Raw genomic sequence first — 15,767 nt, 5'->3', positions numbered from 1 at the left:
ATTTTCTTTATTCTGCACAACTTTKATGATTTAAATTATTATTTAAATATACGCAATATCAACACTGGTAACTCTTATCCGAAAATATTTATCTTTTAAACCGGATGCATAGTTAAGAGTTGCATTCGTCGACTTCGAATACCTACTGTAATCTCTGCTCAATCAAGAGCTAATGCTCTCCACCATTGCCTTTGGGTGGGCAAAATTGAGCAAGTTCGTTTTACAGCGCCGCTTGTGTTGCGGAATTCGACAAACGGTGCATGTGTGTGGCAAATGGTTTGTGTGAGGGTGAGCGCCCACGGCGAGTGACGAATGCATTGAATGCGAATTTATGCCACACAGCAGCGTAATGCGATTCTCATTTAGTACGGTGCGTAAACCCCTCGCGAATGGAAGCCTTTTCGAACTGAGGCGCTGATCAAACACAGTGAACGTGACACCTAAGCACATAGCATACCACTACAGCACAGCAAAGCACAACCAAGTGATTTTTTTTTTTGCTGGTGAAGAGGAAAAATTAAATTTCACGCTAGTTGAATAAAAGATTGTGAAAAGGCCGAAAGCAATGCATGAAAACGCATTGAAAATGTGCAACGAAGTGAGTTTTAGCCGATTTTCAACACGAAAAAGTGTGAAAGGGTAGTAAAATTCGGTTTGAAAACGTCTAACTTTTTTCGGCATTTGCTCGCCTTGGCTCTGGTTGGTAGAGCGTGTAGTAGAGGAATTTCATACATACAATTATAATACTTTTGTGCTGGAATTTTCGAAATCACCAAGAAATGTGAAATGAGTGTGAAAAGTGAATTGTATATTGGAACAATGCAAGCAGTGAAATAAAATTTCTGAAGCGAAATTCATTTAACAAAACAGCGAAAAAAGTTCGGCAGAAATACGAATGTGTGTGTGAAGCATGGAAAAGGCCATTATTTTTCGAAATAAATATCTTTCGGCAGTGATGTGAATACATATGAAAATTTATGTGCGGAAATTTTGCTGGAGCATTGAATTGTAAGTCGTTTTCGTCGTTTCATATATATTTCATACATATSGTTTCATTTCTTTTACTCGGCTGCTGCTGCTACAGTGCAGCCCCACAATTCCGAATGAGAAAATCTCTGTACACCACAATTTCTTATGTGTCGGGCGAGCAAAGCAATGTTTTCGGGTTGGCAGGCAACAAAGCCAAGGGAACGGACCCATACACATATGTACATACAAACGTAAGTGTGTTTGCGAGTTAAACCCAACACGACATACTCGACTTCGTCYACGCTGGCTTCTTTTCGTAAGCGTCAACCGCGACCCCGCCGTTAGTCAGGCGTTCTTTGTGGGCCGAACGGCCGGTGAGGGTATGCTTGCAAGAGGCTGGTGCTGGCAGGTGTCCCATTAAGGACAGAGGCGCGCCGCTTTGTGCCGACAGTGTACGCGACAAATACACTCACGCAGACACACAWRCACGTAGAGCTACATAAACAATTCGTAATATATTGAATGTGGGGAGGGTTGTAAGTTTCAACCCCCAAGGGCTGAAAACAAGTTAGAGAACATGCATAAAGCGAAAAAAGTACGCGTTCAATGAAAAACATTCGAAATTTGACATTTTCGAATATTTCACAGAAATTCGGCGAAAACGGAAGTAAACTGTTTTGGCATGCGGATTTTCGGAGATGCAGAGGCGCARCGGTGAAATTAAAAGCAAGTAAAGTGTTGAGAGCGCATACCAAATGATGAGAGCAAATGCATAATGAGGGTGATGCAGTTGAGCGCGCGCAAGCACGTGAGCGAATTTAGGTGTGCAGCAAGAGAGACAGAAGAAAGAAGGCTATTCACAGTTAGGCGTTAGTGTGAGTGAGACGATAGTTGCATGCAAATATTTTTACTACACATTGTATGAGAGCGCGATATTTTCTACTAATGAGAGCGCTTACATTGAAGAGCACGTACAACGCGTGTCCTTACATGTGAAAGCACAGACAGAGTGTGTGTTCTTACGAGCGAGTGTCTTTACGAGCGAGTGTTCTTACGCGCGAGAGTGCATGCAAGCGCTGCGCTCCGAGAGTGCGCACTTTGGAGTGGGAGGCAATGCAGGCACACACACACACACACACAGACAAAGTCAAGTGTGCGTAAAGGCGCGCGTTCGGCCAAGCTCGATACTTACTTACTTACTACTGAATGAGAGTTGCATTATAATTGATTTCATGCTTTGACATTTCAAGGATTAAAAAAGGAGTCGACAATGTGCATATGTGACGATGTCACAAATAAATACGACGGGCGTGTGTGTGATTGAGTGCGTATTACATATTGCCTTTGTGGGTAATAATTTACGGAATAAAATAAAGATATTTTATTTTAATGGCGCTGAAGCTGTTGCTTCGTTCACACYAAACGTACCGAAAAGCAGTGTTAAGCGTGAAAGCGGGCTGGCGGTTAGCGACATGAAGTGGCATACGAAATGCTGGGGACAACGGAGGAAATTGTGTGTGCGAAGAGTGATGAGATGRAACTGGCATACAATTTTCGGGTTAGGTTGGGCGCACAAACACACAGACACCGCAAGGTCGCGTAGAAGCATTGCTATTTGACCGAGCAGATGTGCCCAGAAGTGCGCCTCCTACCAGCGACTAACGGGAGTTTTTGTGCTCATAACGCTTGCGGCCACTAGATGTGGTGGTATCGTTGATGAGGGGTGTTGTGGGGGCCGTGGTGTACATATGTATCTATAAGGCGGTGCAAAACAAAGCGCCAAAATGTAATAAGAATCAACTGTCCATTTGTGGGCGCAAACATACGCTTATTATATAAATTATTATGCTCTTACATAAACAATAACAACAACAACAACAGTGACATTAGAGAAAAGGGAGTGAATGGGAGTGTAGTGTGAACATAACTGTTGTTGTATTGCTACTATGAATGCCAATACCAACAAAAGCAACAACAGGAATATACCTTCGCACGCGCCATCACTAGTCGCACCACAACAGTTACCGTTACGCACTTGCGACCATATGCGCCATTTCGACTACACTCAACTACTATATTGACAACACTACAAATACAACCTTAACTACTACTACTACTGCTACTATTATAACTAAAACTACAACAACAACACACACTACTACCATGAGCACTATATACATATAAATACATGAATGTGCCTACATAATATATATATGTATGTACATATAATACAAACTAACAACGACCGACCGAGGACAACTGCCATTATGTAGTACGAGTACGTTACAATAACGGTTTATCGTAGTACTCATCTGCGAAAGTGGCGATGCTGCCGTATTCAACAATATGGCCAAGTTTTTGACGATATGAACGACCTGAAGGATGGATGGACAATTGAATGCACACACACATATGCACACTCACACACACATATATATATATATATTTCCATGTGTATATTAGTGTTTGTGTGGGCTTGTGTGCGCTTGTGGCCGATATAAGTCCAACATAATGACAGTTATAAATTTTTTCCCGCTTCCGCTCACACACACCACACTAACATACATAGCTAAATTTGTTATATCCATACATATACAAAGATTCAAACATTTACATACATACACTCACGCACATATATATGCATGTATGTATATAGACAGCGTGTAGGAAAAAAATCCAAAGTTTCTCGCTTTTCGATAACTTTTCATGCGGTTTTGGTTTCTTCGTCCATTTTTGTCGTCGTTTTCCTCCGTATTGTCTTTGTTGCTGCCGYTACTCCGCCTTGCTTCGTTGACTGGCATCTTCGATGGTGGTTTCAGTTTTGCCAACTTTTCGCTGTGACTTTTTCTCAGCGGCCTCAAAGTGCCAAAGTAAAAAAGTTTCATTGCACCTGAAATATTTTCGACTGTGGCCGTTTTATGGCACCGCAAACCGCAAAACGGAAGTAATATGGCATYGTTTTTTGTTTTCGTAAATAATTTCTATTAAATCCCTTTGCTTGCGCTATCTATTATTATCCATTGCCAGCAACTTTTCTTGAATTAACATTTTTGCGTTTATGCGTTTTGAATATATTTACCACTTTACTGTAAATTTAGTTCGCATTTTGTGCTTGCGCTTCTTCAATTGTTTTGCTTCCGCTTTGAACACATTGAGAACACACACGTATACACATATACATTCATACAATGAATTTTCGTACTATCTATACGCTGCTCCTTCGAGAGTGTCCTTCGTGGTACAATGAACATTAACTTGCTACAACAACAACAACAACAACAACAACAACTACAAGCACATAGTTGCGCACAATGATAGTTACAACAAGAGCAAAAATCATACGAATATTATATACAAAGTTGTTTTTATACACTACTGTTGTTTGTGCTGTTTTTGCTTTTTGTTTGTTGTTTGTGTTTCAATTAAAACTTAAATTTCCCCAAGCAACTGAATGGAAATTGTGTGTGCGCCAGCATAGCTTAAGCGAGGTACTCAAGGTGGCCACCTCGGCTTTCAGTTTGTTGAGGTTGGTCCAGTTGGTTTTGGTATTGTTGTTGGCTGCAGCTTGCCATACCATTTGGGACATGCTTTATGTAAAATATTCTTATGAAAATAGATTTAAAGGTTTTCGTTTTATAACATCTTGCAGTCTCTTTATTTTTCTGTTTTTTCGTTTGCATTGTGTGATTCCTCGATCATTTTCTTGCGGGATTCGAAGGATTATGTGGTTGTGTAGTTCGTTGTTTTTGTTTTCGATTTCCATATTATTTCTTACATTGCTATTGGTTTGTGTTGGAATAGTGAAACGAGTGGTAATCCCTAAAAACAAATACTTTTTTTTTTTAGAAATTTAGGCGGGCTTTTRGCAATCTTATCAGGATATTTAAAAATAAGATTGAAAATAAAATGAAATTTTCATTGGTTTGGTATTTTTGAAGAATGATCACATAATTTTACCTTTGTAAATGAATTTGCACTGGATTACATCAGTTCAMTCTCCAAAAATAGTTATGTTATAGCCAGCTAACTGAGAAGCTCGTAAGTATACTATTGAGTTAGTCAGACTCTGTCTATTTTACAAGCGGAGTCTTAAGTCAAGAGTAACTAGCTTCAGTTCAATCTACAAAAATAGTTATGTTATAGCCAGCTAACTGAGAAGCTCGTAAGTATACTTTTGAGTTCCTCAGACTCTGTCTATTTTACAAGCGGAGTCTTAAGTCAAGAGTAAGTAGCTTTTCGAATGTACACGGTGTCTAATATGACAAAAAAGGGTGACCATCTAGAAACCTTTACTAAATTATATAAATTTATATAAATTTAGATGTTATTACTGTCTTGACTTGAATTGCGAAGCTCTTAAATATCTCTTACATCTCTACTTTCCTTTTCCGTGCACTTTAAGCTGCTGTCACTGCGTTCGATTTCACCCTGATTCATCTGTCAGCCCTTTCGGGGCTTTTCATTTGGTAGCCAGACATAGCCAGATTCCGGTGACCACTCGATCACCTGTTTTGCATCAYTTATACACATTTCCATCACTCAATATATCAATTAATGAATGTCGCTGTTTCGAAACCGGTTTTAGTCCCATAGTCTTTAAGTCAAAGTTGTTCAGAATGATTCGTAGAACACTTCCTGCAAACGTGATTTTTTTGTTTTTTGGACCCTTGAAATCGAGCCGCTGTAGGTGAAAATCAGATAACCTATTAAAATTGCGATAACTGACTGAAAAAATGCATCACAACCAGGACGCAGTTGAAAAATTTCACAATAGGCGTKCCACCGCCCTCTTTGAATAACATCTTTTATGGCTAATTTTTATATAAATATATATAACGAACTTATCATTAACAGTGAGTTATGGTATTTAAATTCGCGGAGAATACTTTTGTGCAGACAGCRTACCCTTGTGCAAGAAATGGATCAAATCGGGTCAATAAGTCCCTTAGACTCCATGCATTTAGTACAATTATTTTCAAACTACCGGTTTGCTTTATAAGCCATATATCGGTCAATATGTACAACTATTCAGCTATTCTTCTGGTATTGATATAACGTAATGTAAAATAACGATAAAATCGTGTCAAAGTCTGCACCAGCCCTTGAGCTTTGATTGAGTTTATATCAGCCATCACATATGTATAATATATAGTTAATTAAGTAGTTGATCTTAATATTAATATTTCGGAACAGCAAAATATAGTAATGAACAATGAAATGAAGTCTACAACTTGTAATATAAATAAGTTATTTAGATATCAAATATTATTTTAATCCATTCGGCTTCCTCCAATAATGCAATTGAACTGTTTCGCAATACTTTTTAATATAAGGTTWTGTAGCACCTGAGAGTATTTCCCGGCCTTTAGAAATTACGCTTACATCCGAACCAAATTGTCTTGTTTTTATCAAAGGGAGTACTGCTTGTTTGTTGACTTTGGGTTCCGTTTCTTTATATTATATTATTTTCAGTGTTGTATTCTTCCGTACACTTAAACGATTTGTTCGTATATTTACAGCATGTGTAACAGTACGCAGCTAGGTAATTCGCCATTTATTTTCATTTTGAATCTCTTTCCATGGTTGMAAATACGCTCAGATTAAAAAGTATATGTATTTACAACATGTTCAAACATTGTAATTTTGTTATCTATTTTCTGTATCTGATATATAGCACATATACAAATACGCATAAAATCAGAAAATTTTCTGATAATAAGCGAAAACACAGTGCGTTTGTGAACGCAGYCAAAAACAGTTGTATTTGGCATTAGATCATCTCCTACATATTTTCTTTGAGTGCGTAGTATTTCGAAAATTGGTTTGAAATAACTTCGAATTATCGGGAAGAGCACCATGTTTTAAGGAAAAAGTCTGGTACTCAAATAGATATAGATGAACCTAAGGAATATGACGAATACAAAAATGTTTATAAATCTAATTTTTTAAATTCTAAGTGCAGTTTTGTAAGGTTTGCTTGCTTTACGGAGTATATTTCTGAAGGAAAAAGTAATATTTTAGAGTAATACTTAGGCACTGTGGGATATGTGTATTTTATACATTAATAAATGACTGAGAACATTTCTGGCCATATACTATGTATGTATAATATATCTCCGTTTCTTTTTTTATATAAACTTGTTAAAAGATCTTGTACTTGGTTCTATATCCATATTTGTGATTGCATTGAATTTCATTGAAATATGCGCACCATGCGTTCGTAAGCTCCATATAGTTGTATATATGTAGATCTTAACTTTAATGTGTTTTTTTGAATGCGTTTGCTCTTCATTCATCCTGTTCATAAATGTCTTTCCAATATATACCGTATACATATATAGTATAATATATTATATATAGGTGTGAGCGTTTGTACACATTTATCTTATGTATGGCAGCACGTTCGTGACACTTTTATTGTAATGGAAATTATCATGCGATATCCTTTAGTATGTTCTCGGTCTCATCAGCTAGCGCAGCCATATTCACACTCACTCTCAATTATGTACCTCATTCCACTCATTTCGTCTCTCCGACTCTCTTTCTCCTACGTTCATGTGTGCTTAAAGTTGTTTTTGTTTTCAAATTGCATTCACACGGTATAGAAAATAAGCTTTTAGGGCGTTTCGTGCTGCATTTTTATCTTTTGCATATTTTTTTAGAGTGAGCTTTGGTAAAATGTTTATCTAAGGTTATAAGTTTTTGCAGTTTTGTTGGTGGATATACGAATATTGAGAATTCAAAAGTGTAAAGCTGTCTCTTATACACATCTAGATGTGTATAAGAGACAGGTTCATTAAGTTCGGAGCACAAATATGTTCAAAATTTTTAATAATAAATTTCTTCTTCTTTTTGCCGTCCACATGAAAAATTTATTATGGTTTCATTAACCGATAAAACATCAGCCGATTTCAATAGATATATTATATATTCTTTGAAAAGTATTTTTGTCGGATACTCCATGGCCAAATCATTACGGCATGATTATATAATCTACTATGTTTAATGCCTGCATTTGAATACATCATTCACTGTATGAACTTGTGTTTTAAACAGGTAAAAATACATTTGATATTTCCTAATCCTATTTGAATGGCTCTCATTCCTTAGTTTTTCTTTATCTACTTAATTTTTTACAAAGATTTGGCAATCTTTTAACCTTTATATACCTAATAATGACCAAAATGTTTCCATACATAAGGTTACTCCAGTCCACCAGTCGAAATATTTACGTTATTCGCTTATAACTTTGATACTAACTTAAAAAGTGAGCCAAACTATATATTCTTTTGCATTTACGTAGGTTACCTCCTATATTTCCGAATTTGGCAGCACTAGTGTTGCAATCTGGAAATTCACAATTTTAAAATTTCAAAATTATGCGTTTGCCATATGAGCGCTATTTGTAATCTTTACAGTAACTTAAAATATACTTCTCGATCAACAAATTTAATTAAATCGCGATTATTTTCGCGTGATTATTTTTTGCAATTTTCATCGTTGATTAACTTATGAAGAGTGTTTAGGTGRACTTTTTCAATCAAAAGCGAATTTCGCGAAAATCGTACAAAATTAGTTATTTTTCCGAAAACTATTGGTTCTGTGCGCGAAATGATATTGCAAGATCGATCGAGACAACTATGGGCATTAGTGGGACCGACATACATTCATTATTGCATGAACATTTGCTTGTAAAAAAATTAAATTTGCTATTCGAAACTCGTCTAGCACATCGTGAGAGGAGATAAATCGGGAATTGAGACATATGTAACATATTTGTAAACGCTATAAAAAAAGTTTTTCATACACAGTTCGGTACKTGAACACAATTTCAGATCGATATCTCTCAAATTGAGACACTAAGTCACTAGGTCGATTTTTCCAGTCCTCGAAACCCTTTTCATAAGCACTTTATGGGATGGTCTTCAGYTTCTTCGATGAATTTTATTTTATCTCTTCGATAGAATGAGGGGAGTGGCAGTTTCAGTTTTGTGGTTCAAGAAAAAATCACACCGAGCCAAATCTAGTGAATACGGTGGTGAATCGATGGTATTCATTACGTTTTTTACTTTAAGTCACAATCGTGACTCGATGCAATGGTGCACGATGGTAATGAACGGTTGTTCTCACGCAACCGCCTTAATATGGCCAAATAGAAATCGTTATAGACCGCCTTTCCCTCTGGAACAAATTCTTGCATCAAACTACGAAAACCGAAAAAATAGAGGGGCATCACCTTGGTTTTTGAACTGCTTTGGCGTGCTTTTTTTGGTTTCGGCAAATCTTTTCCACCATTCGAAGCGATTCCGCACATGACATTTGAGTGGAAACACAAAATTTAAATAAGTAGGAAAGAATCTAAAACTGTAATGGTACAAGAAACGAATATGATAAAAAAAGGATAGAGAAAGATCGGCTGACTTTCACAAAAAACAGTTAACTTCGAAAAAGCATACTTATCTAGCAATTTGGATGGTAACACTTTGATAATTTTTAGACATGTGCTATTGGAACTTCTAATTTATTCGAAAAAAACAATTACTTACATTTAAATTACTTTGGTTTTTAACAACAACCACTTCCTTTCGCCTCGTAACACTGTGTTAAGTCCAATTTCTACCACCCTAATGATTAAATGCAATTACTAATACTTGTGTGTATATGCTTTTAATTTAACCGCGTTTGTATTTTTGTATATTTTTTATGAGCTACTTCAACAAGCTCACTCCCGCCAATACGGGAATGCTAAAGCTAATGCACATGCGTGCAACGTGGTGTACATAGAAWCACATTCCAGTTGTGAGTTGGTATTGATAGCAGTATGCTTTTGCAGCCACTGCGCCTGAGGGTATGCAACACAAGTGCAGCGACTGGYCGTTGCGTTTGTAGGTACATATATGTGTTTATGACCATTTTCTAGGTCAAATTTTTTTATTGCGACGAAGAAATGCTTATGCGTATGGGCATCATGTGTATATAAGTAGTAGTATATATATACATATACTTATATATTAGTACAAGTTATGTGATTGTGGCAATTTCCGTCACTACCCGTTGTGGCGTGGCAGCGTGTGTGGCGAAAAGGAAATAGTGATGAATTTATTAAATTCTAACAAATATATTTTTTAATACTCTATGCATCGGCATATACATAAAAATCTTGGCATATATTTGGCAGTRTATTGGAAAGGAATTTCTATATTAGGCGTGAAATAAAATGAATCTATATCTCAAATTTTAAAATATGCAATAATTTGTTCCGGAATACTGTTACACATGCGGCTAAGGATATTGGTAATTATATATTTCACAAGTTTTGGGAATGTCTTCATATAGAATACACAGAAACATACAATATTAATAATCAAAAATGACTTTTCTGCTTTTGTATATATGTATACACGTATGAATAGTGTTGAACTAATTTTTGAAATGTGTTTTTATTTTTTAAATCTTTGAAAAGTTGAAGAAAACAGTTCAAGCCGAGTATACAGAAGATTACCCGTTACTTGATATTTTGCTTGTTCACAAAATTTCGATTTCATGTTAAGCCACAATTGATCCTGTTTCGCGAGAATCTCTCTGAACGATCACTATTGACATCACAAACAAACGAAGCACGGCGGTTTAAGATATTTTTCCTCCATCAAAACTCATTTAACTTAAATTTTTGTGTATTAACGATGAGCGATCAGATCAGAACTGGTATGATTTCACATCAACATCTGTAACATTATATCTTTATATCCTGTCCGCGAACATCACTTTATCAACAAGAAGTAGCTCATTTGTCAAATACTCGTACATGCGTTTGCATAAAAAATTTTGTATTTAAAAATATATATTCAGCAAGCATTTATTTTCAATTTTTTACTTTCAAAGATAACAGTATAATCTCTGAAAAACAGTTCAGAGTGGACCACTATAGCATATATTATGGCTATTCAGCCTATTCAAACGTTCACTCCGGAGAAACCGATTGAATATAGCATTAGCAAYTGTTTCTAGGATTGGAGGAAACGTTGGCACAAGGGGGATTACTTTGAGGGCGACGACACAGTTCTTAAAGAATAAATGRAGAATTTTAAAATTATGAACAAWGTCTTMCTATWTTTTSCTMTTATAAAGATAAAGATATTTTTATACACTTTGTATTATAAGAAATGTATCTGTGAAGGGCTATTATAGCATCGGTGCAACCGATATATTCTTATCTTCCTTATAAAGATTATATTTATATTTATAACTTTTAAGTATGTAACTTCTACTAAAATATATTGTTGGCGATGATAAAAAGTTTCATGCAAAATATGTTATGATTTTTAAGTCACAACATAACATAAAATTTTAAGGTCATTTCAAACATCATTGAAAATAGAGACAGTTTTGGAATTTTATGTGGAATTAATCTTGCTAACAAGTGCTACTTCGGATTGGTAGGTAATTGAATAGTAAAGGTAACTAATGTACAAATGTAATTATTATAATTATTATAAAACTCCAAACTTATGACTGTAATCGATCTATTTTTCGAGGCAAATACTTTACATACACATTTATATATACATTTATGTATGAATAAGGACACAGAGAAGTGTTCAGACGTTACAAATAGTAGGTTTTAGAGGATAAAGGAGGTATTCTATTCATTAATAAGAAGGGAAGGGATTTGTTTGCACCTGGTGTAAACTAGTAAAAAGAAGAAAGAGCTGGCGCTTTAATGTTGAATCGGCCATAGWGAGACAATTATAATTAATAATATGCTACAGTATTTAAATAATCCAAATGTTTAATACATAATATAGAAAGAATATTATTTAGGTAAAAAATTTAAAAAATAATTAGGCAAGAAAATCGCCTCAGCTATATCGACGCGTCGGTCCAGACAAATGAGAAGCAATTTGGAGAGGAAAGGACATTTATAAGTTTCAGATCGATTCCTCTAAAACTGAGAGACTGGTTTGCGTATATATAAACAAATGAACAGAATTAAAATCAAAAGAATACAGAAGTTCTAGATCTTTCCAAAATCTCAATTTCTAATAACTTTGTATTGAAGAAATTCTGTTTAAAAATAGGTTTAGTGAATCATTGAGATCCTGAAATATAAATAACCGGGCTATCTATTTTAAGATACTGGAGATAAACTCGGCGTCACTACGTACATGGTATAATTCTCAACCTTGCTAATAAGCTTAGGCTAAAGAGATCATCTCAATGTGACCATTCGAAAAATCACACATTTTCGCATTTTTTTTTTTTAAACGTTGTGATTAACTAAGGGACCCGTTTGTTGCTTTTAATAAATAAATACATTCATGAGGAAAAAAAAAANCTCCATACTCGTAAAAAATTTAAAGCGTAGTCTTTCGAGTTCAAATGAAAAACAGTGGAGTGGCAGCACCTATTAATAAACTACAAAAATCTCAATTAAGTTACATAATCAAATTAAAGGTTTAATAAATTTTAATAGTTGGAAAGATATCGCAAATACAAGCGCGTCTTTATTTTATTATGTCTGGATGGTTATAGCTCTGTCTCTTATACACATCTAGATGTTCCATAGAGCAATAGAGAATGGTGTTAAATAAGTTTTCTACAAATTTGTAAATAAGTATCTTTCACCTTTCTAAGAAAAACGAATTTAAAATCAGAGTCGCTAATGTTTACCACTCTGTTCCCTTTCTACAAGAAACGCCGTAGCGACCGTAATATTTTGAATTTCGATTTATAAATTTGAGAGATTGTTTATTGCAGTGTATACTATCCGACGATGCAACGAACAAGCCGATTTCTTAAAAATTTCGCACTGAGACAATCCCTTAATTGACAAAACGACCGGGAATAGGAGCTCCATGAGGAATTATTATTCCTAAGCAGAATGTGGCTTCAAACTAAATGACCACAATTCAGTATTTCAAGCTGAAATCGTTGACATAAAATAAGCTGTAAAATAGACTTTTGGTCTAAACAGCAAATTCATAAACCTTGTAATGGACAGCCGAGCGGCAACTAAGGTATCCTGGCCACACAATTTAAGCTGCTGTTAAGACCATTCAGCTCCTGCAGCAGTTATTAGAAGCAATTAACTCGAGAGGAACCCCTCTGGTCTTGAAGCACTAGCAACACCTTCTATTCCATAAAGTTACTGTAGAATAGTGTTAAAGGTGAACCAACTAAAAAGTCCAAAAAGCTGTTACTTCTAGGGACTGAGATGAAGAGGTCTTCACCGAGCATCTACATTTAAGGTATCACCTTTAAAAAAGTGGAAAAGCGAATGCGGCGGAATGCAGAGCATGCGTGAAGGGTGTGGTGACGCTGAAACATTATCTATGCGAGGGTCCAGATGGGAAAGGACATATTCCACGGCTCACAATGCTCCAACTTAAGACACGTTAGACAGCTGGTGTGAAATCAGTTTCTTACCAAATCCTGAGTTGCTGAATATCGCTTAATGATAGCTTAAGGGCGCCGATCTGGGCTTGGAGCACTTGCGTCTCCCTCTTCAACTAATCATATAATCCAAATGATACTGACAACAACTATAACATTATTTTTATTTTTATAACTGCCTGTCGATTTTTAGCACACAGTCCTCAAAAAAATCGAACAAACCTGAAATCTAATTTATTTTCCTTTCTTCTCTTTGCAGTTTTGCCGCTTGTACACAGTACACACACTAAACTAAAGTAAATCACGCGTTAATAAATTGTTATAAATCAACTAAAAACACATATCGGTTCATACAATAATATTATAAATATATGCCAAAAACAATAAATACTCATATATATCTATATATAAATACGAACTAAAATAAAATTAGTGAAAATATTTTCGAACGTTTTTCCTGTATGCACATTGAAAATATGGAAAGCAAGCGATTGGGTCAAGTGCTGACAGCTAATTGGGTACAACAGTCCAAGCATTACAGCATGGCGAGCAGGTGTGCGTAAATTACAACTTGACATATATAGTAAATATAAAAAGTGTAGTTTGATGGTGAGTGTGAAAATTGTTAGAGAAAAATATAAAGCACTCAGTTGGAGGCGTTGAATAAAAAATTACCTTGAAAACGCATTGTAAAACACATAAAAACCGCACAAGTGCAACAACAAACAAAATAAAACAACAAACATCAACGGCAACACCACCCGCTGTGCAACTAAATATGAAAATTACACAGTTCACTCGTTCAGATTTTTCGCTAGTTTGCTGCATGTGAATGGTCGCGCACACATTTACTCCCACATTTACGCATTACGTATACGCACCGGTGAGCGTGGCATTGCAAACGGGACAGTGCGTGTCGAGTGACAAAAGGTAGATAATAAACAACGTAAGAACAATAAAAACAATCAAGTAAACAACAGGCCGATAAAAATACAATAAAATAGTCAACAAAAACAACAACAAAAAGCAGCAGTTAACTAATTATCCACATACGTGTATGCCTAGTGTTGGATAATGACAAAAATGCCCAACATCAACGACAAGCATAACACAAAGAAAGCAACTATAAATTGAAAGCAAAAACAACAACAGCAACAATTGGCCGCTAAAAGGCACAACAAATCATCATCATCAACGCTTACAAGTGCTCAGTGTCCAAAAGGCCTACTGGCTGTGTGAACAAAGCAACAATAAGCGGCCGTAAATAAAGCGTCAAAAGCAATTTGCCAAAACTATAAAAAGCGCATATCGCAAAAGCGCTAACTGACAAAAAAAAAAAAACACACTCAAATATATATATAATTTGTAAAAATAGTGTTGTAGCGCATATATTTGAATTATCAACACATAAAACAAACAGCAAAAAAATAAAAACACAATAAAAAAGTCAGAAGTCATACTCACACACAAACACTTCCGCATTTGCCGCGACACGCGACGCTACGTCATAATGGAGCGCAAACATTTGGGCGCTTTGGCGCTTTGCTTGTTTGTTTTGCTGTTTAAACTAAATATTTTCGCTGTGGTCGCCGAACAGGATGAGGATATCCCACATAATGAGTAAGTTTGTTATAAATACGTATCTACTTTTTCATGCAACTTTTATTATTTACTTGTTCTATTATTATCTGATTGGTTTTGTAGTGTGTAATTTAAATATGAGGACATTATCGGAMAATAWATTGTTGAAAAATATTGAAATATTGATTGTTAAATATAATATTTATAAGTAAAAGTGAAGTATACACACACACCTATACAAAGTTGACTTAGGTACCCAAATGATTGTTCTAGATAATTTAAAAAATGCTTTATTTTATTCGACAAAAACAAAAAAAATTGAAGATAAGTGCATGTGTATGTAACATTTTGCATATATTAACTTGTAAAATCTGACTTTTTATTGAAAAAAATATTTGAATAGGTGGTTACACTTTTCCAAAATAGATTCATTTTTTTTTTTTTTTTGTAAACGCTTGATTATTTTAGTTAACAATGCCACAGTTTAATAAAATAAAAATAGGTAAAAAAACTTTTTAAGTTAAACGGTTTTATGTTAAACATACGTTGCAATGTTTAAGATAAATGTACTAAAAACCAAAAAATAATRAAATAGATACAGTCSTGGGAATTATAAACATATGCATAGACTAGACTAAAATAAAACCGTGCGACACGTCAATTGTCTACAGTCGTTGATTAAAATGTTTGTTTTGTAATGTTACACTATAATTATAGTTGTTCAACCGACAACGATGGACGTGTGATAAGTAGGGCTAGAATGTGGAAACAAGCTAGCAAGCTCGATTATAAGCGAGTTTTAGGGTTTCATAGTGGTGAGCGAG

The 15,767-nt window shown here is 35.2% G+C and overlaps 1 protein-coding gene across 1 annotated transcript in view; it reads left to right on the top strand.

Annotated features, from left to right (window-relative positions):
* Positions 1-14,847: 14,847 nt before the first annotated feature.
* Positions 14,848-15,767, top strand: part of LOC108970512 (voltage-dependent calcium channel subunit alpha-2/delta-3-like) — a gene marked incomplete at its 3' end in the record, with an annotated part of 91,888 nt that continues 90,968 nt past the window's right edge. Inside the window, exon 1 of the mRNA XM_018935954.1 lies at positions 14,848-14,982. Coding sequence (XP_018791499.1) covers positions 14,873-14,982 — 110 coding nt within the window. The remainder of the gene's footprint in view (positions 14,983-15,767) is intronic.

Source organism: Bactrocera latifrons, unplaced genomic scaffold, assembly GCF_001853355.1.
Source record: "Bactrocera latifrons isolate USDA-ARS-PBARC rearing strain unplaced genomic scaffold, ASM185335v1 scaffold_30, whole genome shotgun sequence".
In the NCBI taxonomy this organism is placed as follows: Eukaryota; Metazoa; Arthropoda; class Insecta; order Diptera; family Tephritidae; genus Bactrocera; species Bactrocera latifrons.
Note: the sequence above shows the minus strand (reverse complement) of the source record. Positions and strands in the feature narration are given on the sequence as shown.